Source organism: Penicillium lagena (assembly GCF_028827675.1).
Source record: "Penicillium lagena strain IBT 129212 chromosome Unknown utg000003l_segment0_segment0, whole genome shotgun sequence".
NCBI classification, from domain to species: domain Eukaryota; kingdom Fungi; phylum Ascomycota; class Eurotiomycetes; order Eurotiales; family Aspergillaceae; genus Penicillium; species Penicillium lagena.
In genome coordinates this window covers 1-21,027 of record NW_026623224.1, presented here as the reverse complement: position 1 = coordinate 21,027, position 21,027 = coordinate 1, and the positions used below count along the sequence as shown (strand labels likewise).

Genomic DNA, 21,027 nt, shown 5'->3' with positions numbered 1-21,027 from the left:
GCCCGAAACTTTGATCTGTGGATCTGAGAAAAAGCTCTTGATGATCCGCTGTCGTATATTCAGGCTCAACGACAGACAGACCAAGGGAAAGAGGACAACACGGGTCTCATAACCTGTTGGTGAGTGTGTGTCCAATTGGAAGGGGCCCCGGGGGAGCCCAACTATCTAGACTATGAGCTGACTAAGTGAGGTCGAACCCGGGATCACGTGACCTCTGTACGGGCAGTGCTCCAACACAGAAATCATATCACGTGCTCAAGGTACAGCCTCAGGCTGGTCACACTTTATGATGAATTTCTAAAACGCGCAATGCATCAGAAAGCCAATCCTCTGTAAGAGAGGAAATATCGTCCGTGGTCGATGACAAGTGACGACGTTGAAGGACTAATCTATTCGCCAGAGAAGACTTGGCGGACTTGTAGCACATCGTATATCACATGCATGAAAGTTTGTGGTAGGAAAACCTGGGTGAGTAAGAGATGGTCGTTCATCAAAAACACAATTGAGCAAGCATCCCTTCGACTATGATGTTTCAGTGCTAAATCATCAAGAGATGAAAAAGAGACATTTAGTGAACGATCCTCTAGGCAGCCTCCAATGCGCAGCGGAAACAAAGTTGAAAAAGCGGCAGTGAAGTCGGATCATCCCAATAATCCAGGAGTGCAGCCTGAGCGTGAATTTTGATCTAGTTCTTGCTACTATTGCTTGGGATGTGCTTTCAATTTCTACGACTAGAGCTAGTATTGAACGGCTTTTTAATACTACTCGGGATATTTGCTACTATCGCCTAGGCAGATTAAATGCTACTACTATCCAAGCGCTATTAATGTTCCTCTGTAATTCGAAATTTCATATAGAAGAAGAGTAGTTTACCTTCTTAAAGGACTTCTTCTCCCAGGATTGGATTAAAGCATCGAAAGAAGAGCGAGATTTTACACTAGATCAAGCTAAAATCGTTCTAACTAGTGACAATGAGGATAAGGACTAAGAAGGTGAGGAAGAGGTTTCTAAAGATGAAGATGAAGTCTATCATCTACCCACATCTAAAAAGGCAAATACTCAGATACGTGCCTCAGTGGGGGCCCGAAAGCGTCTGAGACGAGAAGATAATCAGTTTATATATTATTAGTTAACGTAATTGTACAACGAAAGTCACAACATACCGAAAGTCACACTTTAATCCGCTCACATAATAAATATCGCGATAATTCCACCACAACGCCTAAAATCAATTGATACTACTACTAATCTTCTTCCTCAGACGTCTCTATTACAATCTGACAGGTGCGTGTGTTATGTCCGGTCTCGCCGCAGTTGCTATAGCGCCGCGCACGCGTTTCTTGCCTTGGTTTTCGACTACTACGTGCCTACGTTTCCTGCTTTATCTGCGGCATAATGTCCCTCTCATCTTGCCAATCTTGTGCTTCCTGTTGACTAAGTGATCTACCTTGCCGTAGACGTGTCTTTTTAGCCCTCCGGCGTATACTAAGCTCTTCATTTGCTTGTCGAAGGATCTAAACCTCTGACTGCAACAACGCCAATTTATGCATAATCTTCGACGTCCCTTTCGCAAACTGGTCAATAGCTTCGTAAATTGAGGTTAGAGAGCTATTATTATAATAGGCAATGCGATTCTTGATGAAAGTAGTCTGCGAGGTGGCTTCGATTGGGTTATTAGGTATCTGAGAAACCTAGGGTTTAGGGGTTCGGGGGCGGGAAGTTGTAGGTGTTGGCGTCTTTAACTTAAGATCTAGTCTAGATATCACACTTTCGGGGTCAAATGGAATAAGTCTAGCACCTCGGAAACCTCCTTAAATGTTGCTTTCCGTTATTGTAGCAAAAAATGCGCTACGAAAGGCGGGGAAGAAGTCGTCATTCGTAATATAGGTGATATGAGCCCGCATCATATCCTCGATGTGTCGGCTATATACCTTCTTCAATGGGCTAAAACACCCAATATCTAGTGGCTAAAGGATATGAGACGAATAAGGAGGCATACAAAGGGTGATAATGTTGTTTCCTTTGTAGTATTCCTCAAATTCGTCCGAGTGGTGGCTCTTATAGCCGTCGAGGATCAAAAGGCGATAGCAACCTGTAGTTCGGGCTCTAGTATGCTTCTCAAAATGCCGGATCTAATCCACGCCTTTCTCATTTATTGTCTAGCCGTTATTAGTAACAGCGATTACCTAGTCAGGTAGGAAACCACTATTTTAGTACTAAGACGAAAGGTGATTTTTGCCTACAACAATGATAAATGGCGGCACCGTCTAGCCTTGGGAATTAACGCCCTGAATTACTGTAACCCATTCCTAATTACTAGGCTATAGCTTTTTTGCCTTTATACGTCCCTCTGAGCTTGTGACAACTGTTGCGGTAGAGATAACGCCCATCATAAACCCAGTCTCGTCAAAGTTGTAGATATCTGACTCTATAATGCCGTACTTCGCGATTGTATTGCGCACAAGCTCAAACCAGCCACGAATGATGACTAGATCTTTGCACTTAGCTCTCTAGTAGTCATATCTCCGTTGAAAGCGCGTTCAGAGCTCTAGGCGGCGATTAATAAACCTAGAAGCCCAACGCATCCTAACGCGTGGCGCGTCGCGTGTCGCGAGAAGCCGATTTGCCATATCTCTAACAATAGACACTCGGGGGGGGGGGGGGTGGGGGATCCTTTGATAGCTAAATCGAGGATATATTGAATAAGGACTGATTCCTCTAGATCGGTCAAAATTCGTGAATTGGCCAGAATATCGCGTTATGATTGTATACCGCGCTTGCGACGACTCAGCTTCTCGTGGTCCACAGAATAGATCCTCCCTGCTGCTCGAGCGCTTAATTTTGGGTCATTTTGCATAGCTTGAAGGGCTAACATGACCTGCCTTTCGTCATTTTTTTGAGGCATCTTTTGTTGTGGATGAATTTGGTGTTTGGTGGAAGAGACGCGTGAGCGGATTAAAGTGTGACTTTCGGTATGTTGTGACTTTCGGTGTACAATTACGTTATATCTATAGAGTAATTTAATCTGTCTCATTCAACTAGCGCCTTAAACTAGTTAGATTAGAGTAATAAAAAGTGAGTGCTTTTGAGCGGGTTTTCTTGCTTAAGCTGCTGCAAGAGAAAAACGTATGATTAAAACCTAAAACTGCACAAAATATGCAGCCACGAGCCTTTCTTATAATTGCACTGTTCAATACCCAATTGGGTACCCAATTACCCACGTGGGTAACCCGCGACTACCTCACAAAAGCTTTATACTAATATTATGACTAGTACCTCTCGATATTCGATTTGACGGATTAGTGAGCAAGTTTTAATTGCGAAAAGAGCTACAGAAATTGCTCCATTAGAGCCATGAAAAAATGGATTCACAAGTATCCACCCATTCTGGCGAATAGATCTTGATCAGGGTTCAGATTATCGTCCATTTTTGGAACCTGAGATTCCAGTGCTTAAGCCTAAAAAAAGGAAGAGGAAGGAAGTGCAGGCAGTTGAAATCATTGGAGAGCCTATACAGAAGAAGAAGAAGGCGGCCCCAAAGTGCTCTACATGTGGTGAACTTGAGCATACACAAAGATCACGTAAATAAGACACAGAATGAAATTCAAATACAATCACATGACAATTTCTGATTATATAATCTTGCCTATTACATAAGGTGTTCTGTCCCTATCAATTCCCAATTTTCCCCTTTTTGGCCACCTTGTCAAGGAGAACGGCCGCTTTGGCAAGATTACAACTCGACATATGCAACAGGTATTCTTGCTCCGTATTTCTAGTGTTTATATACACCCTGGCTTACCATTACATAACCACCAACTCTCAAGAGATAAGATATGGATACCGGGGCTTCTAGCGAAGCTAATATTGCATCGCATGCTTGCGTTTCATGCCGGAAGAATAAGCGGCGTTGTGACAAAGAGTTGCCCAGTTGCTTCCTATGTGTGAGGTTAGACTCATATTAACCTTACTGGGTCAAAAAACTCTACCAAACAGGCTTTCACTGATTTATGATGATTAGGGCAGGCCGCTTCTGTGACTATTCATATCTCCCACAAGTGGACTCTTCATGCGCCATGAATGATCTACGATCTCGTGTAGATGAACTAGAACATCGTGTCGTACAGTTGTATAGCTCGACACCATTCTCACATGCTATCACAGACCTGCCTGCTTATAGCGCTACACTGCGCGAACAAAACTACCCTAATCTCTATGTACAGGCCTTCTATCTCGACTCGGATGTCTGGTCATCTTCCGAGCTCACGCGTCAGCCCAACAATATCATATTGTCTGCGGAAGTACTGGCGTATCTTGATAACGTTGACGACATAAAGCGCAAATATTTCAACTCCGCGCATGTCTGGATGCCCATCATTAGCAAGATGCGGTTTGATCGCTTGACGCATTCAGGAGTGGGAAGAATCAGACCGGATGTTGCATTGTTGCTTCTATGCATGAAACTTGTGTCTGGCGGGATGGCTGAAGATGAAAATAAGCCATCTGACCTGTATATGACGGCAAAACAGGTCTGTGTGACTTTGGAGCGCGATGGACTGCTTACCTTGCGCTCCCTGCAGGCCAGTCTTCTGTTAGCAGTCTATGAAGTAGGTCATGCTATTTATCCTGCTGCTTCATTGACTCTCGGTCGCTGTGTGAGACAAGGGACTGCGCTCGGCCTGCACAACAAAGACGCCCCTCAACTGGCGGGTAAGCTCCGCAGCTGGGTGGATTGGGAAGAACGACAGCGTGGATGGTGGATGATTGTCATTCTCGACAGGTCAGTAAGCCTTTTTGCCTTGCTGTAGAACGAACCTCTTTTGTCGTCGCTGATCTACCCCTCTGGTTCCAGAATATTCCGTGGTAATCTTTGTATCAGATTTATTGTGGTCGGAACGAGCAACCAGCCATTATGCACAGATGATCCGAGTAAGGATACCATACTTCCAAGCTGCGAACCTGCCTGGGATAGTGGTGTAAGTTTCAAACCAGAGACTCTGAGAAGCCACTGTGCAACATGATTAATTTTGCGTATCAGATCATTGTACCCCCAGTACGTGTCCTGCTTTCTTCTATGGATACAGATCCAACGTTGATCAGCCCATTTGCACGTCTTGGTCAAGCCGCCAACCTACTTGGCCGGGTTATCAGACACTGCAACGATACGACTGCGGACGTAGAACATGTCCTCGAGAATGCCGAGCTCCTTTTTGGTACAATAACCTCGCTTCTTGATATCCTCGCTACAGATAATCACGCGAGCCATCCATCGTCCAATGCTGCGACTGCATTTTGTCTTAGGTATATAGTCCCATCTACTCTCAAACTTCTCTTTTGAAACCCTAATTCTCTCCAGTGCTCTCTTCAAGCTCGCGGACCATCACTCGTGCTTATACTTTAGCCGAAATTTCGAGATGGAAGTTAGCTCACGAGTTCGAGCATCGATGCAGCATGCTTTACACACAATCGAACGAACGTGCGAACGAGTGCTATTGTTCATCCAGCAGCTCCCACAGCATGACAGACAGTCCTGTACGAATATATCCCCTTTCCACATCCACTGTATTTACAGTTGCGCGGGCAATTTCTCGTGGATGGCCTCCGAGACGGGCAACCCCGGGTATGTCGCAGCGAAACTTTCTTGTGAAAGTATGCTCCAGTCTTTGAAAGGAATATGGAAATCTGCAGGTAGGTCGCATTTGTGTACTTGATCTGAGCTGCAAGAAAGGTCTCAAATGAGGTTTGAACTAATCGTCCAAAACATGTAGGAGTTTATCTCGAGCTGCTGCGGCTTGCGGACGCTTCCTTGAGCGAAGAGTTGTAAACAAGATCGACGGTGAAAAGACAGCACTGCTAGTACTTCCATTTCCATATTTTTTTTCAATCGCGACTGTTCGTCGCCTGTGTATGCTATCTACATACTTGATTTTGTGCCGTACTAGCCAATCAAAACCGTGCCTCTGCACTCAACAAATACTGTCCTGGGTGTATGCTATTGGAAATGAGTTTTTCAGCTACATGATTCACCCAGAATTTGGGCAAATAATCGCAAAACATTGGGGTGATACTCTGAAGTGTTTGTACAGCAGGGAGCAAATCAGGATTTTTCAAATTTAAACCCTTATATAGCCTTAAAGCTATCGAGTGGTGCCATGATTATGTTCCCATCCCACAATTGCAAAATGTTATTGATCCGGCGATGGGAAATTGAGACATCTGGGGAGCTACGCATGGTCGCTACCCCAAGTCCTAGATGTAACCTGAGCGTTGTCAGATCCCTTGTAAAGATGGTATTGCCATGTCACCCTGATATACACTACTCATGCATTATGGCTAGGTCTGTAACTATTAAAAGACTGGCTCGTGAACCAAACAGTACTTAGGCAATGGCCAACTTACCTATCTCAAGTTTTTTAAGCATAGACCTTCCAACGAACATGTAGTCTAGTTCGAGCGATAAGCACGAGTAGCATGTGTATGGTAGTTGTAATTGTATGGAGTTCGGAGGGTCATGATCCAGTATTATAGATACAGATCTAACTCTAATGCATGAGTAGTACGTATCACGATGACAGAACAATACCATCAGTAAAGTAAACCACGGGCGTGGCCCACACGGGCGAGTGGCCCACCCACTCGCAACCGTACGCATTTAATTCAATATAAGTCAACCACCAACGCCTATTTTGCGTATGAAATACCCGCATACTAATCAGGGCATTTAGTGCTCCTATACCCTATTTGCCAGCAATTTAAACACCGCAAGTGGCGCACGCCACTTGGTTGGTTCCGCTGCCGACGAAGGACCTGGTTCGCCAGTGTTTTCCACTTCAACGACTAATTGATCATCCACCATTCGCTGCACATTGTCCTCGCCTCTCATTCCTACTTCGCCATCCATCCATTTGCTAGGTTTTGCCTGCTTTTGTTTCGTTTGATTGACCTCGTGTGCCGATATAGCATTTTTATGCATCTCTCTTTCGTATTATTTGACCAATTGCGCGAAAGCCTGTACAATAGGACTAGGCGGTAAATGAATACGCTAGCGAAGGAGCTTATTGATTGAATGTGCCTGACGATTAAGGTCCTTTGTATGATGAGGTGCATAGGGGACAAAACTGCTACCGCTGCTCCTACTAGTCCCTAGTGGTGATGGTGTATATATATCGGTAAACAAAATCTCTAGCTTGTCTAGCACATGCTACGCATTTAGCGAAACGAGGCCAGCGGCGGCAAAGCTATTTCGTATAGTAATGCCTTGATATGCTTCATCTCGGGCACATGGATATGTAGTAAGGAAATCAAGCTTATTAATATGGTTCTAGTCCTAGCGAATCTAGTCCTAGATAAGCTAACCATATGATTGCTTAATAACAGCAAAGCAGCCCACATCGAGAGGTTGTAATAGATATAAGGAATGCGGTGGCAAACATATAGAAACAATATTGTTTCTTATATATAAATTGTGACCAGTCGTAACGGAACTACGCATACGGAACCACGTATGACGGGACCGCTGTCTCGGGAACCCGTCATGCTGGCATCCACAATGCAGACTTCCATGATCCTGGTAACTCCGACATGATGCAAGGTTGAGGACTGCGTTTGAAGACTGCGTTTGACAGGTGACACAGGACATAGACTGTTGTAGATAAAGAGACTCTTCTTCGGACTCTTCTTCCCTTTCTCAACTTGGATCTCCCGTGGACTACGTACTCAAATTGAATTCTTTATTGATTTTCTTTCTTGATCTGACATCCGGTCACATAAATCATCAAATGCCGTAGTCATATGGCTTCTATAGCCGTCTAATATAGTAGTCCATCTATTGTCGCTCGTTTCGAGGCGCCAATCAGACGGAAGATCTACTAACTAAGACTAGTTATATCGCTTGCCTTTGAAGATAATAGTAGGCGGAAGCGCCTACCGACTTGCATTGACTATTTCAATAGTAGTGACTCATTCGCGATAACTAGGGCGCGCTACCTTGCGCCTACCATAGTATTCCCTACGTGTAATATCCTTTTCGGTGCTTATAATACCCATTGCGAAGCGCGTTTCGTCAAAACTACAGATATCTATGGGCAGAATACCATATTGCTCAGTGGTGCGTCGGACAGTAGTAAACCAATCCCGAGTAACCACTAGGTCTTCACATTGAGCGCGCTTATATTCATATCCCCTACTAAAGCGCATTATAATGCCCTCATAGCGTTTCATGAAAGTTCTTGACTAATTAACTCCGACTGTTTGGATAGGGTCCTCGCCGCGCTTAGCAAGTAGAATATTTGCCATTTCTCGTATTAGAGCGTGATCGGCAGCAATTCCTCGATCGTCTATAGAAAGAAGCCATTTCTTTCACGATTCCTCTTCTAATTGGGTCAATTTCGAGTTATCTGCGCGTGTGGTGGGACGATAGGTCTAGCCCACGAGATTTTTCCTGAGGGTGGTTCTTGGAATACCAAATCGACGTGCCGCTTCACGAATATTGACAATTTCGTTATTCTTGTATGCTTGTATTGCGAGTAGGACCCTTCCTTCCTGGTTGGAAGGATTAGGGCCCGAAATACTGCGTTTTGGCGGCATAGTAGATGGTTAAGGAGAGTAGGAACGCGTGGGAGACGCGATTTGGGGGCAGGTGGGCCACGCCCATGTGGGCCACTCGCCCGTGGTTTACGTTAGGGTGTAGTTTGGAAGGGGTCGTATTTTATGTATTGCATAATGAAATACAGACCACCTCTTCCACAGTTAATGTAATCCTAGAACAAGAAAGTATCTGACACGATATTTGTAACCGATAATTTGCCTAGTGTAGACGCACTTTTTCTTTACATTCGCCGAGCCGGATGGATTATGACTGTACTCGACTTACGTCATGACAGAGCGACCAAAAAAGGCCCTTAACCCCACAATGCACAATGATTCGCTAACCGCAAGGCCACGAGACCAAATATATACTCTGGATCCTGTTAGCCTATTTATCAAGTGACAGCGGATCCCCTTTTTGGAAATTTTCACAATCATAGCCACAATCAAACGTCATTATGATTTTACTCCGCTAGGCTATAAAATCTCCCTGTGTTGAACACAGATACGATTTGTTTAAGGAGACATTTTTATGTTCACTTTTTATTCGCACTTATTCTAAATTAAATTAGAACACGATTTACATTTAGCACTCAAAAGTCTGATTCGCCGCCCTGGAGACGAAATGGATGGCCATAGCCGATCAGTTTCGCCTGCTCTACCTGTGGTGGTGTTCATTGAAATCATGCACTGTCTTTTACCTGCAATCATCCTTGTGTCTACTTCAAAGAGATCGGTTCTTCGATATTTCTCCGTCCTCGCGATGACGTTCATGACAATGCAAGCCACACGACCCGTTTTGGGTCTGGGACATACGGGGGCCTACTTTATAGGCCACATTGCAATAACAACCCTTCAAGCTGCTGATATCCTGCTGATAAACCCTAAAGACAGCTATGATTTGGGCTACGAGAGTTCCAGCGGGCCGACCTACTGTCTTATCAGAGCGATTCAGCTTGTTACCCAAACTCGAGCCATAAACACGCCCTGGCAGGTGAAAAATGTTCCATCTTTTCCAAAATATTATACGCGCAGAAACCCGAAAGCTATATCCCGACCTCGTTTCTTAAGTCGACAATTGAGTATTGCTACATGGCAATATCTCATTTTAGATATATTTTCTACTCTTACGATCGAAAATGCGCCCAACAGAAAACAGGATATATCTGCTCAAATTGAATGGAATCTATCTTTCAGTCAATGGATAGAGCGCGCCGTATCAAATCTGATTGCGTGGTTTTTTGTGGCTCGATTGCTTATTGACATTCACTACCGCATCTTTTCTATTATTTTCGTGGCGTTCGGAATCGACAAGCCATCGAGTTTCCCTCCATTATTTGCGAGAGTTTCCATGGCATATACTTTGCGAAAGTTTTGGGGGTAAGTTCACTTTTAAGAATCTTTTTTGCCGCTCTTTCTTGATTCAGGTTTCTTGATTCAAGGACTTTTCCCAGCCCTGCCGTTCCGAATTAAGAAAAAAAGATAGACCTGCAAGATAACACACAATCGCTCCAATAGAAATTTCTGGCACCAGATGCTACGCAAGCCTTTCACCGCTGTAAGCAACTTCGTTGCTCGCAATCTACTATGCCTCCCGAGGCCGTCCATTCTAGAGCGCTATATCAACATTTTCATAGTTTTCTTACTTTCGGGCATGATGCATGTATTCGTTGACGTTTCAAAAGGAATCGCACCACAAGACTCTGGCGCAATAGCCTTTTTTACTTCTTTTACTATCGGTTTCATCATTGAGGACGGAATCCAGATACTTTGGAAGCGGTTGTGGACTTCCAAAGATAACAATTATCCCCGTGGCAAGGTTTATCTGTCGACCTGGCAGAAGACCGTTGGCTTTTGCTGGGTTATGCTTTGGCTTTCTATCGTTTCAACGTGGTACTTTGAGCCAATGCGGCAAAGTACGGTTGATCAGAATGGTCTCGTTCCGTTTCGCATTTCTTCGCGGTTTGGCCTTCATGCCGTTCTCCCGGCGGTTATTGTTGGCGCGGTGATTTTACATATTGTCTTTGAAACCGAAGTTTGAGTGTTGCAATAATCGCAGCATATCTATTTAAACCACTCTAAGCTCTTTTAATGGGAAGACTTCTTGATATGTCATGCTGCTGTCTTCGTTTGACTCTGCCGTAGACCTGGCTAAAATCTCAGGCAAAGCTTATTGAAAGGGCTATATATAAGATTATTCGCGGAAATGGATTAAGTCCAATCGGGCAGACGCAATACTTACATCTGAATGGAAGCTGTTCGTCTGGTCTCTGAAAAAAGCTGGAACAATTTCGAAGTCTTTCCAGTCGAAGACACCGGCCGTTTAGTATGCCGAAAGTCATCGAATTGAGCACCACAACTGAGAAACTTCACGTTTTGCTGGTTGGTTTACCTGAATAGGCAATTAGCCCTACCTATGCGATTCTACCGTAGGTGCTTCTGCTAGCGAATCTAGCTGCGTAACTAACTGTAGGTCCTCTTCGACGGTTCAACCCTCTTCGCAGGGTCTCTGCCTAGTTTACCGTTGAACGAGCAAAGACCAAGGTCTTTGACGTAGGTGAGATACACTGGGAGCAGTGAAGCCATGTCGGGAAGCAGCGGCAAACCCCATAGACGAGACAGTTTCCGGTATGTTCGCGAGCTGGTGCCGGCGCTGTTCTTCTTTCCACCGACGACAACGATCACATGTTTTATACCGGGAAGACTGCCAGGTTTGGGCATAATGAGAGCAGAGCGTACGTTGCACAGGTGGGGGCGTAGTTGCGGACTGTGACGGAGGTTGTACGATAGAAACGGACGTCGGTCCCCCAGCAATAGAGATAAGCCAACGACGATGGAGTCTCTGGTGCCGGGCCTTTTCACGGCAGGCGGGACATGTTCTATACAGAAGCATTGGCGTAGATCGCGAACAGCTAAAAGTCTTATTCGAAACATGAAATTTCTTTCAATTCCTGACTGTTTTAAATTTTTTGGCGATTTTTCTGACATTGAACTCTTCATCGCAGTGGGATTTTTGTCACAATCGAGGCTTCGTACATCGCATTACCAATTACAGTCATTCAGTCAAAGTCTAAAATCTATACTCCTAACATTCCCCATAAGTATGGTAGCCTCTGGCTCGTGGCCCAGAATCTGCTTTCTCATCAGGAAGTCTTCTGCTACTTACTCCATAGTAAAATGGAGCCTGCGAGGCTTTTACAGAGCAGCACATTCTAATCTGTATGACAGCCTAAAGTAAGATAGCGTGGTCCAGAAATGCCCCGGAGCCAAAATAATAGCGACAGATCTTTTCCCGCTGCTTTTAACCAGCTGTATGTTGAAACAACCTTATCTCTATGATATCCATACACCGTGTATTTCCACTTATACTATACACGTAGCTTTATTCTGTTAGTACAAGGCAAAAACAAGCTAGGAGAAGCCTTAGGGTTCTCGATGTTTTCAGTTACATTATTTCCAACCCCCGTCCTAGACCCGAGTTAGAGAGCTATTTGACAGAACGACTCATACTTATTGTATGGACAGGAGTAAACAAGTTAAAAAGAGCGTTACTAATTTCACTGATGAGAAGGCGTCTGAATATAAATTTCTACGCATGATGAAATCCTGAGTCTAGTGGGACTTCACTTACCTAGCATTAAACGCATTTGAGCATTGAGACGGTTCCTTTTCTCCGTGAAACGAATTTCGACAATCCTAAAGGAAGGGTTTTGGAAGCGATCCACGTAGTACGAATAAGACTAAAATAAACTCTGAACCTCAATCTACCTAGATCGCCCATAAAGGCAATTACCGCTTTCGGTAATGGATTTTTGGTTGCCAAGGAAATGACTTCTGAACGGTTACTGTATTTCACTCAAACACGCTTTTTCAGTGGATCTTCTTTTGTATTAGTTTTACAGTATATTTCATTCTATTCTTGGTCGATACTTTATGAATTGTTAGCATGCTTTAGTTATGACAAGGAAGGGAAAAAGAGCCCTTTAGAGTTGGTATTTGCTGTAAATATTGCGTATTGTCAGCGCTGTGTTTATCGCCAACAGCTGCCAGGCCACGGGTACTAAAACGCAGAGCCCGAGATGAGCTTCTGTTTGATTAATTCCATCAACAATTGAAGTGGTGAAAATTATCAAATGCTTACTTCAACTCAATTCATCTGCCCCTTTTAACCTTGAGAATGAAGCACCGATCCAGAACGAGGTTTTAGGAGATTATGCAACACTTTCGGGTATGCCGCTTTTACTCAAACAATGTCGACGGTGCCATTTGGATAAGATTAAATAGAGATATGTCATAATCAAACAGAGTTACAAGAGGGAAAGGATCCACTTTCGCAGTTTGTTACCAGTTTGCGTTCCTTCCTTTGAGCCGGCTTCGACGAAAAACGGCGCATCATGAGATTCACCATAACCAACATAGTAAATAGAGTTCCAAAAGACAGACTATAGCATAAGTTAGCGTCCAACGCATTTCATCCAAAGCTCATAGGATTCGGCTTACCTTGATCTTTTTCGCAAATTGTTCAATCGACGAAAGTAGGATCTCATCACGACCAGCCAAAATTAGCATTCGTTCCGTTTTGGCGTTTTTCCACCATCCCACAGGCGCTCTGTCTGGCTCATTCCAGTAATCAACCCCTTTATCTGCGATATAAACAGCGGACCAAGTTCTCAATGCTCCAGGAGTAATAATGTCCTTCCATCTATTCTCTTTCATAGAGATCCAGTCCCCCTTGAAGTTGATCCAGGGTGAGAGGCTAAATACACCCGCCAATGGCGCCAAGAGCAAGATGGGCTCTATTTCAGGATGAGGGTGCGACAAGTGCAGTAGTGTTGCCATGGCCAGGTTCCCCCCCGCAGAGTCGCCACCCAAAATCACACTGCTTGCCGATCTATCAGTGTCGACGAGGATGTGCCGTAGTGCCTCGACGGCTTGGCGCAGCTGTGTCGGGTATGTAGCGTATGGAGTAAGGGTGTAGTGAAGAAAGAAGACAGCGATATCGTGACCGTAATTATTAACTTCATGTATTAGGTCGAGCCAGAACTGGAAGTGTGCGGAAACAGCTGCCATTGCGAAGCCACCACCTGCACGACACAGTCAGAATTAGGCCACCGTGAAAATGAAGATGTTTTGTGCAACATGTGTTAGTAACGGTGCTAGATTAGGGTGGAAGTACCATGATAGTAAACGACGACGGTCTTCGCGTCCTTGTTTCCGAGCCAGAAGCCCTCTGCGTCGTGGGCAAGAGACACTATCTCTGGCCGGTGACCGCCTTTATGCATAACGGAAATATAGACATCAGTCGTTGGTAGATTTATATACCTAGCAGTGGGATCATCAGCCGAGTTTTCAATTCCACCACGTCCGCCCTCATCCTCCAAATCCATCCACGAAATAAGGTAAACGTACAGCTTCTGGGGACCTGAAGTACGATCAAGCAGTCTACGGATAACGGCAGCCTTGACATGATGGGCGAACTTCTCGGGACTGGATTGGTCCCGGAACACACCAGTAACAGTAGCCTTGAGCGCTGCGGCCACGATGGAGAGCAGTGCGAAAGGTATATCTGCCTTTTCCCAAAAGTTGAGCCGGGGTATGTTGACTTTTTTTAGGTTGTCCATTATGGCAAACAAGCGTGAGAAATAAAGATGAGCACTTTGGACTTAGAGAAGTTCGTCTGGGGATTTAGGCCTCTGCTTGGCTGGGTTGCCGCCGCTCTTATTGGAGCCAGGAGAAGAGGGCACGCGCTCATTTTTGGGCAACCGGGTCACCGGAAGGCTACTTGGCTAGGAGCGCGCTTGGTGAGTACTCGGTAAGCCCCAAGAAATTTCAAGTTCATTATTCATCAGACCGTATTTAGTGTGTATTTTTTCATAATCTCGTTCATTTACAAAGTTGGTTTTGACATGTGATGATGGATGATGGCCACATTGCTGATGATTGTGTCCGGCTTAATAACAAAACTCTCATCTTTTCACTTGATCTTTGCAAATTGGCCAGCAAAGATACTATGTATTATTGTTCAATACACTTGAATTGTGCTGGGTCTCCAGTGGTGTCAGTAGCTGTATTTGTGATGTAACCCGAGCATCCTTTACAGCAATTGCTTTGGAGGATACCGCCCCTTAATTTGTCGACAAAACACTGTAGCAACCGGAGTCGATATCGCGTTCGTGATGCCGACGAAGGCAGATCGCTGTAATTTACGATTGTGTAACAAAGACGCCACGTGATAGGAGGCATGCCTAAAGCAGTTTACCAGCTTCCTTGAAAGGCACTTGCTTTTTTGGGCAGCTTTGACCTTATCGGGTTAGCGCGATGAATTCTTAATCACCGCTGTGACATTTTGAACACATGGAAAGATTCTCTCAGATAAAGAATCTGGTCGTAATCAAATTTAATTATTATTACATTTTTGTTATGAGCTGCTCTGATTTGAAAATCCAAGCGGAACTAATTTTGGTTAGCAGCGTTATGTCATTAGTTGATATCAATAGATCAATCTTACCCTTTGACTATAGATTGCACGCCGATTTCTATTCCTTCGCAAGCACTGATGGCCAAAGGATAAGATTTTTAGGTACAATGGTTGCGTCTCGTCAGAATCTTCGCAACCATCTTCAGTTTGCCGCTGCGTAAAAAGTCGTTCCGACCACCATGGAATTTTCTCTCACTCGGGAAGGGGTCATAGAGGCATTGCAGACTCTGAGCGAGGGTATGAGGTATTGAGATGTGTTGGTGCCCAAGTAGAGACCTTCTCAAACATATTTCGGATCTCACTTGCTTTGCTTTCACCGCAGATAGCCTCTTGATTTAGAACCCATTAATCAAAGTTAAGACGCTCGCAATCTTTAAAGAGCTTTAAATAAATTCTCATTAAGATGAGAATAACATTTAGAATCATGAAAAGCTAGCTTTTCGTTACGTTTGTGTAATGATGATCTAGAACTATGCTCCTCTGCTTCACAATTTCCTTGCACAACAAAGCTCAACAGCTTGGGGGTTTGGTCTTGGACTTAACAATACAATTGGGATTGCAGCTTAGTAGTCTTTTGGGATCCGATGAGAGAGAAGCTTCATTCCACTCGCACAGCAATCATGAAAGCGGTGATGAAACCGTTGATAGAATGATGTTGTGATAACGTATTTTAACTGAGCCCTATGGCTTTGATATTTAGACAGTGTTGGTATCCAGTTGCAGGAGCTTTAAAGTGACATTTTAGATACTTCGTCATCAAAATAGAAATCGTGAGCCACATTCGCTCCTCTATAGTGGCCCGACTTATAAGAAAGAGATGGCAGGTTGAAGTCCCCGGTTCCCTTCTCATTCCCTTTGTGTATCGTGGGATGCACGTGTCTACTAATTCTTCTCTCAACCACGGTAGCAATTTTAACACGTTGGAATAAAAAGGGACTTGCATATGCGTCTGGCGGTGTTCGTTCATTCCACCGTAGATGAAGTGCCTGCTACGCAGCAACCGTCAAATTTGGAAACAAGGGGGGCAACTTCAAGAGCGATGTCGTCTCGTATCATCTCACCATTTCAATCGGCCTGCTGTCGGAAGAAAATGTGGCACACTGTTTACTTCGAACACGCATTCTTTAGCCTCCCACGGCGCATGGAATAACACTCGCCAAGCAATGCTCCATAAGCTGAAACTGAAATAGAAAACAGGACTCAATGGCAAGTTTTCCCTCCAGAATAGCTATCACTCTGGACTTAATGTTGTAAAGAAATTATTGTCTTTCATTCATTCTCGATAACACGCCTCCTAAACATGTCATCTGAAGCGTCATTCTCTTCAGCATCCTGATTGGTTCAAGACACACATCTAGACAACTGGAAATACGTGTGGCTTTTGTATGAACTGAATCTCAACTGGAAGTGTTTACCGGGTTGTGCTGATAATGAAAATGTAGGTTGAAGAAGTTGTCTGAAGGTTATCAACGCTTGAAGTACCATAACCGCCAAAGACGAGACAGGTGTCCACACAGGTTCTGTCCATTTTACACTGGTCAAAATCAAAAGTCGAGCTTTCCCCAAATGGCTTATCATCTCGGTTTACGTTTATTTAAATTTTTGGACATTCGTGTAATTGTGTAGCTTGCTTCGGTGAGAGTAAATTCTGCCCGAGAGAAAAGCGGGGACCACAAGATGCGCCCATCCCGATCTGATTTTCTCCCATCTTTCTAGGTCCAGGTCCTCAGAATCATTCCCACAATGCACCGAAAGGCGATGCTTTATATATGTATCATAAATCACCTCGTGGCCTTTCAGGACGTAATACAGGTGCGGTGCCGTTGGAGCCCTCGCCAACTAGAAGGATGATGATGATGATGATGATGAAATTAGAATATAGCGCGAGCGTGGTCAAGATATTAAGTATTGATCGTCTCATGATTCTTCTGGTCTACTCAACCCACTAACATCCATTTTGCAGAACCGCGACAAATCTGTGAAGTTCAACGGCACGTTTTCGAGGATTGAACGTCATAGTCTTGCCGGAAAAGCAGCAAGCCAAGGGCAACAAATCCCTTGATCTCTTCCAGTCTCGAATGCGTACAGATACATCAATCATAAGTCTTCATCCCAAATTTGCACACAGATACCGATAAACGTTTGGGGTGTATGAGGTCGATGATTTCTGTTGTAATTCAGAGGAAGATTGCTTATTCTTCAGATAGAAACATGAGGGTTTATATACAACATTAAGAATCCCGACTTATTATCAATACACGCGGATAGTTTAGTAGATAGGACAGTTCACAGGAGTCTTGTGCAGGATAAGGGCTAACTTCGATGCAAAGCTTTATAACGTAATTCACTACCCAGTGGGCCATACCACCGAGCGGGCCACCGTAGAACACCATGCTAAATCCCGTTTTTTACAATCTTATATCTTAACAACCATCACTTCAATTTATCCTTGTATAAGTATATTGCTGCCGATAAACATTATCTATAATCTATATGGATATTAAAGGAATCCAGAAGTGGGATAATAATAATACCGTAAATTACGTCGTAATTTAGCCCCATGAGCTAGAAATATATTATCGCAGATATTCTGTTCCCGAAATCTCCTAAATTTAACTCCGGTACTAAATAAGCCATGTTGAACATGTCCTTTAAACTTTGCCATTTATATCGCTCCTGATGGTTGAGATATAAGATTATAAAAAACGGCATTTAGTATGGTGTTCTGCGGTGGCCCGCTCGGTGGTGTGGCCAACTGGGTAGTGAATTACGTTATCACAAGAATTTTCAAAAGTCCAAATCTCAAACACATCGTAATATCATTGAAATTCCTGTTCCATCGTAGCTGTATAAATTAGTTAATCCATGCAAGCGATAAAACTCCATTCTGTTTGGGTTACCAGTGGAGTCTAACGGGCTCGGCATCGCAATTTACTCGAGCACTACTGTGGTGCCTAACGCGGCACGTCTGCGCACGACCATGCTTAGTCAGGATTATTCATCTTTGAAGTGACCGCACCCTGCCAATACACACATGCGTGCTGACAGGGGGTTGGGGATCATGTGACCCGCAATTAGGTCGGTCATAATTGTGGGTACCATTCGGCACTATACGTGGTAATACGTGTCGGATGTTGTGTCACAACTTCACTTGCGTTTCTACTATACCTACCACGTAGTAGCAGATTCCATCCGACTCCAGTCGAATCATCTGGCCCTCTGACTTGAATAGCTGGACCCAAAACCCGACTCATTTGCCATTTGCGGTTTGGGCCGGATCGGGTAATGGGTCCGATGAGTTTTGGCGAAGTCTATCTGCGATAGGGGCTGGTCAAGAATCAAAACATCCGCCGCTCTCGGGGCTGTTGCGCGGAGTTAACGCAGAGGGTATGTGTACAAATAACTCAATCCTATTTGAAGGCGTTAGCGCGCTGATGGCCTTGTCTACTCAGTTGAATTGACACTGCTTACCGTCGTGAAATTTTTACTAGTGCCTATCCCTACAATAAATTACCTCAATAATCAGCTGGGTAATGAAAGCCGACCGGAAGTGGTTTCTGAGCCTCATTACAATCTCTGCCAACGCATATAGAAAATTTTGCCAGCATTGAATTGATGTTCTGCCCAAAGGATTGCAAGACGCAATAATGGCTATATCGGTATATATTTGTGTCCACTGAAATAGAACTCCATTTCGAAAGATCTGGCAGATACTCTCTACCCATGTCCATTATCCAAGAATCTTTAATTGAATTTTCAACTAGCCCAACAGATACTGAAATCCCGGGAAGCCTACAAGTCTCATCAATACATACCTCCAGGTAATTAAGGATTTTTCCTCATCCGCTGTTTCCTTGAATCGATAGTAATTAACGTCTATAGGATTGGACTTTTGCTTGAGTATCATGCCGTTTGATGAAGGAGTCCTGTTGTGAGTCCCCGTACTGCACCAAGTTATCGGCGTTATTTTCATAACACACTTTGGGGCATTTGCAGTACAGAAGCTCTCGTTGTGCCACAATGCGGACCGGATCTGTTTGAGTGTAGGGCGGGAGCAGATAATTTGCCTCTGATGCCATACAAGACAGAATTCGAATTGGACTGCTTGTGTGGACCCTGGACTGTGCTTGCTTCACCGTTTGCGACCCTTCATTCTCCGAAAGAAATAACGTAAACTTTCCAATGTTAGTTCTTTCGTCTTTCGATTTTCTTGTTAAAACCAAGAGTCCGCACCTTTAGGGAATGAGTTATTCGAATTTTCTTCCAAGTTGTGTCCACGTGCAATTTGCGTGCATATTCTCGAGTTGTGATCTCTTGACAGCTAGGAAGTTGAGCTCTGAGATTAAATGATATTTTCTGACAGATTGCCTCGCCGTTAAGAATTTGTGATATGTGCCAGCTTTTTGGACAGCAAGAGTCTTTTGATGTGCTCGCTATTAAAATTTAGAATTAGCCTTCCTGTGTACATGAGCAGTGAGCAACACAAAAAACTAAAAAAAAACTCACTGGCTCTCTTTGACTCGGATAAAGTGTCAAACAGCAGTATGTCTTTTTCCGTGGTGTTTTTGCCCAAGGTTCGCTTTGCGGCTAGGTGCTGGGTTTTTTCCGTCACGTGAACTTTGATCTGCGTGCATGAGACCGGCTTCAAGGGTACCAAGGTGACCGAAATTGGGATTTGATTGCCGAGTAAGAAGGCTCTTCCAGAAACAGAAATGTTGTATTCTAGTAGACCCTTCCACTTTTGAGAGAGCACAATTGGCTCGATCTGCTCAAGGGAATCTTCTGCCAACGTTCGGACTACCGGAACCTCAATGGTACCACGAAGAGTCGGCCAAAAAAGCCTTGATGTTTCGACAGTAGCTTCCAAGTCATATTTCACAAACCCATGACATGTCTTCAAAGACTCAGGGAAAGAAGTATCGATTGAAAATTCGAAGTTGCATAGGTAATCACCTGTGGGAAATTTATATGGAGGTTCACTAGTCTTATTGTTAGATTTTGAATGAGGACATTTTGATGTAAGATGCCTGTTGAGTCGGTACGTTGGAGGTGCTATCGCAATGTCTGCTTCGGACCGAGGCGAATGAATATCAGCCCGGAGATAGTTTTGATGGTAGGTCATATCTAGGTTGGCCGAATCTAAGGCATTGAGGTCGGCACTGGTAAAACTGATTTCGTCTGTGATGATCTTATCATTCTGCGGGATGTCTATGTTATAAAGAATGATTAGAATATAATACTGAGATATGCCCGTTTTGTGCTTACCGCCAGGCCAATCAACTCCAGCACGTCCTTTAAAGCATACTCTAATGCTTTTCATCTTGGAATTCTTGGTGAGTTTCAGGTATAGTTGTCCTCGGACGATCGCGGGACTTTTTGTGCCATATTTTGGTATGTCGAAGTGTCTAAGATATATGAACGGCTCCAAAAGAGCAACTTCCAGTGTGATGCCGCTCCCAGTGGCCAAAATCTTCGAATTCGGGAGGCGATGGGCGACTTCCTGAGATACAGAAAAGTTGCAAGCGCCTCGAGCAGGACTTGAGGTCGAGGCTGTTGGGAGTGGTTGAGAGCACGGAAAATGATTTGTCATATTGGCCAATCTCGCATACATAGAGAGGGTAGCGAAAATGCTAACTGATACGAATGTGCCCATAGAGGCATTTATATGTTGCTCATGTTCACCTCAAGGCCGAATAGTGGAGAGAAAAGTAACAATTGGTCACTTAGATCTTGTCACTCAGCCACTCGTTAACCTGGTACGAATGGATCATGACGACTGTGATTACTGTTCAGATGCTATGCTGATGATTTATGTGGAACCCGAAATTCTCACTGAAAGGCTTCGGCTTGGTGCGTTTCTGCACTCGGTCGGAACCACATTTAGATGTACGTGTTGCGAAGCACAGGACATGAAGAGGCGACTGTAGTCACTCGACCGTTCTGGTACAATTGATTGAGAATCT

At 44.2% G+C, this 21,027-nt stretch overlaps 5 protein-coding genes across 5 annotated transcripts; 2 read left to right on the top strand and 3 right to left on the bottom strand.

Moving 5' to 3' along the window:
- Positions 1-4,076: 4,076 nt before the first annotated feature.
- On the top strand, positions 4,077-5,338 carry N7510_005170 (fungal specific transcription factor domain-containing protein; the record flags this gene model as incomplete). The annotated part of the gene is made up of 3 exons (XM_056977096.1): positions 4,077-4,780; positions 4,880-4,976; positions 5,039-5,338. The coding sequence occupies 3 exons, from the start codon at positions 4,077-4,079 to the stop codon at positions 5,336-5,338; spliced, it is 1,101 nt and encodes a 366-aa protein (XP_056833128.1).
- Positions 5,339-9,211: 3,873 nt separating this feature from the next.
- On the top strand, positions 9,212-10,627 carry N7510_005169 (wax synthase family protein; the record flags this gene model as incomplete). Its single annotated transcript, XM_056977095.1, has 2 exons — positions 9,212-9,966; positions 10,105-10,627. The coding sequence occupies 2 exons, from the start codon at positions 9,212-9,214 to the stop codon at positions 10,625-10,627; spliced, it is 1,278 nt and encodes a 425-aa protein (XP_056833127.1).
- Positions 10,628-11,049: 422 nt separating this feature from the next.
- Positions 11,050-11,307, bottom strand: N7510_005168 (uncharacterized protein; the record flags this gene model as incomplete). The annotated part of the gene is made up of 1 exon (XM_056977094.1): positions 11,050-11,307. The coding sequence occupies one exon, from the start codon at positions 11,305-11,307 to the stop codon at positions 11,050-11,052; it is 258 nt and encodes an 85-aa protein (XP_056833126.1).
- A 1,586-nt stretch (positions 11,308-12,893) lies between these two features.
- On the bottom strand, positions 12,894-14,207 carry N7510_005167 (alpha/beta hydrolase; the record flags this gene model as incomplete). Its single annotated transcript, XM_056977093.1, has 3 exons — positions 12,894-13,028; positions 13,087-13,670; positions 13,763-14,207. 3 exons carry the CDS (start codon positions 14,205-14,207, stop codon positions 12,894-12,896), a joined length of 1,164 nt encoding a protein of 387 aa, XP_056833125.1.
- Positions 14,208-18,933: 4,726 nt separating this feature from the next.
- Positions 18,934-20,654, bottom strand: N7510_005166 (uncharacterized protein; the record flags this gene model as incomplete). Its single annotated transcript, XM_056977092.1, has 3 exons — positions 18,934-19,133; positions 19,571-19,761; positions 20,107-20,654. 3 exons carry the CDS (start codon positions 20,652-20,654, stop codon positions 18,934-18,936), a joined length of 939 nt encoding a protein of 312 aa, XP_056833124.1.
- Between the last annotated feature and the right edge of the window lie 373 nt (positions 20,655-21,027).